The sequence below is a fragment of the Phymastichus coffea genome, unplaced genomic scaffold (assembly GCF_024137745.1).
Source record: "Phymastichus coffea isolate CEN01 unplaced genomic scaffold, Cenicafe_Pcof_1.1 PCOF00008, whole genome shotgun sequence".
NCBI classification, from domain to species: domain Eukaryota; kingdom Metazoa; phylum Arthropoda; class Insecta; order Hymenoptera; family Eulophidae; genus Phymastichus; species Phymastichus coffea.
Window position 1 is genome coordinate 6,760,084 of NW_026706819.1, and position 2,727 is coordinate 6,762,810.

Consider the following 2,727-nt stretch of genomic DNA (forward strand, 5'->3'; position numbering starts at 1 on the left):
TGAGGCTTCCTCCACTTGGGCCGCTGGATGAGGGTATTTAAATACTCTCGGCTCCAACGGGACCAGAAATGTCCTCTCATGGCTTGAATGAGCGCCCAGTGACTGACTTGATGGCGAAACTCGGCTGCTGTGATCGGTGACATTGGTAATGCAGTCTCTCGCCGTCTCAGAAGTCGAATGATACGCGTGGTAGCTCGTAATAGGCCGTTGAGCGTGGAGAATCGATCGATGTGATTCTTCTCAGAATGCAGTGGCTCGTCCTCAATCTGCACCGTTGCACAAGACACGTGACTGCCATGCTGGCACTCCAGGCGGTCGGTGTCGTTGACCTCGAGTGGCCACTCGCTTGCTGGTTGTGTCAACCAGTCTGAGCCATGCCACCAGATTGGGTGCAGTGCGAGTTTAGTGGAGTCTGTGCCACGCGATGCGACGTCGGCTGGGTTGCAGCTAGTGGGGACGTGATGAAACGTGACGCCCGTGGAAATCTCCTGCACGTGAGACACATAACTGTCGATGATGTCATGTCCCACGGGCTCGTCCGACCGGAGCCAATGAAGAGCAACTTGCGAGTCACTCCAGAGATGGCAGCTCATTGGCAGCACTGACAGTGCGCTGGCGGTGTTCTTCAGCAGCATCGCAGCGATCAAGGTGGAGCGAAGCTCGAGTCTCGGAATGGTCATCCGCGCTCGTCTCTCTGTGGTAGGGAGCAGACTCTTGACTGGAGCCAGCTTTGACTTCGCTTCTAGGATGGTGGTAGTGATTTTGCCATCACTGTGGGTGGCTCTGACGTAAACGACAGCAGCAATAGCACGTCTGCTGGCGTCTGCGAAGGCGTGCAACTGCATATCTGGTCCGGGAATACTACCAAACCAGCGGTCAATGGTGAATTCTGCAGCCTCTTGGATGCTGTCGCGAAATGTCAGCCATCTATTTAGCCAGCTGGCCGGGAGTTTCTCGTCCCAATCGAATTTCGCTCTCTAAAGATCTTGTATTATGATCTTGGCCACGAGAGTCAGCGGGGTCAACCAACCTGCTGGGTCAAAAAAGGCAGCGAGCTCTGCCAGAGCAGTTCTCTTGGTAAGACTTGGAGGCGGATCAACGACTCCAGGGCGAAACTTGAAACGATCCGTCACTGGATCCCAAATGACGCCTAATTCGCACACTGGTCCATCGGTAGAGAGTTGAACCCAGTCTGCCCGTAAACGGTCCTCAGCGGGTATGTCTTCAAGCAGTCCAGGCTCGTTGGCCACCCACTTGCGTAGATGAAAGCCGCCCGCCCTAAGCAGACCGATAAGCTGATCTCTAAGGCTCCTTGCTGTCTCGAGGTCATGGCTACCACTCAAAAAATCATCCATGTAAAGGTCTCTCTTAAGTAATTCGCGGGCCAGTGGAAACCGATGTCCTTCGTCCTCGCCGAGTTGCTGCAGGGTGCGAAGTGCGAGATAGGGGGCGCAAGCCGTGCCGTAGGTGACAGTCCTGAGAACGAAATGTTTAGCTGGCAAGTCGGATGATGGGCTCCAGACGATACGCTGAAGATGACAGTCTCTCTCATCCATTAAGATCTGTCGAAACATTTTTTGAACATCTGCACAAAAAACATATCGGTGTCTTCGCCAGCGTGTGATGATCGTCGCTATATGTCCTTGTAACTTTGGGCCCGAATGGAGTGAGTCATTGAGACTGAGACCTGTAGAGGTGTCGCGAGAGGCATTAAAAACTACTCTTAGTTTGTTTTCTCCGTCGCTGCGCTGCCAGATGCCGTGGTGTGGGATGTAGAATACTGTCCCTGAGTCCTCTCGAATTTCCTCGGCGGTCAGTGCTCTCATATGACCTAACTGCTCATACTCCTCCATGAACTGGCAGTAACTGTCACGTAAAACGAGGTCAGAGCGCATTCGTCGCTGCATAGAAACGAGAGCTGAGCGCGCGTGGGGTAGACTGCTTCCTAGGAGGGCCTTCTTCTCCGACTTCAGAGGGAGTCTCACAGTGTATCGTCCGTCAGATGTTCGTCGGACTCCTTGAGTGAAAAGTGCCTCACATTCACGGTCGGCAGCTGAGATTCGTCGGACCGACGGAACTTCCTCGAGAGCCCAAAAACGTTGCACTAGTGCTAGAAGCTTCTCGTGACTTCCTTCGTCGCACACATGTACTGCGGTGGCGAGAGCTCGGGTGGTGTGACTCGTTGATGACTCTAAAATCGCAGTGGATCCTGTCAAGATCCAGCCGAATGTCGTATTCTGGGCCAACAAGGAACCAATTCTCCGAGTGCCCGCTAGAATGACACGATGGTAAACGTCCGCTCCGATAACGATGTCGATCCTCCCGGGCTGATCAAAGGTAGGATCAGCTAGTAGTAGTCGGCGACGGAGGTTGGACACCTCAGAGCCGGGAATCCTTGACGGCGTAACAATGCCGATTGTCCGAAGAACAACGGCCTCTGCCCGGATGGGTGAACGTCGGCCGACGTCTGCGATATAAATTACTGCTTGAAATTTGGTTGAGTCCATGGCAGGCCCAGTCACTCCGGTCACTCCCACGTTGGTACGGCGCAGTTGGCAGCCCAGTCTGCGAGCGAAGTCGAGGCTTATGATGGTCGCTTCCGAGCATGGGTCAAGCAGTGCCCTTGCCGTATCCTTACGGTCTCCGCCACTGCTTAAAGAGACGATGGCCGTGGGGAGTACGACTAGTCATGCTGTCCCGTCCTCTCCAGTTGATTTTGCGCTGGTC

At 54.2% G+C, this 2,727-nt stretch overlaps 1 protein-coding gene across 1 annotated transcript; it reads right to left on the reverse strand.

Annotated features, from left to right (window-relative positions):
* Positions 1-977: 977 nt before the first annotated feature.
* On the reverse strand, positions 978-2,507 carry LOC131670408 (uncharacterized). The gene has a single exon (XM_058945997.1). It carries the CDS (start codon positions 2,505-2,507, stop codon positions 978-980), a length of 1,530 nt encoding a protein of 509 aa, XP_058801980.1.
* Positions 2,508-2,727: the final 220 nt, after the last annotated feature.

Bases quoted from the DNA above. Each gene is read 5' to 3' on its own strand.
- LOC131670408 (XM_058945997.1), bottom strand. From the start codon at position 2,507: ATGGACTCAACCAAATTTCAAGCAGTAATTTATATCGCAGACGTCGGC.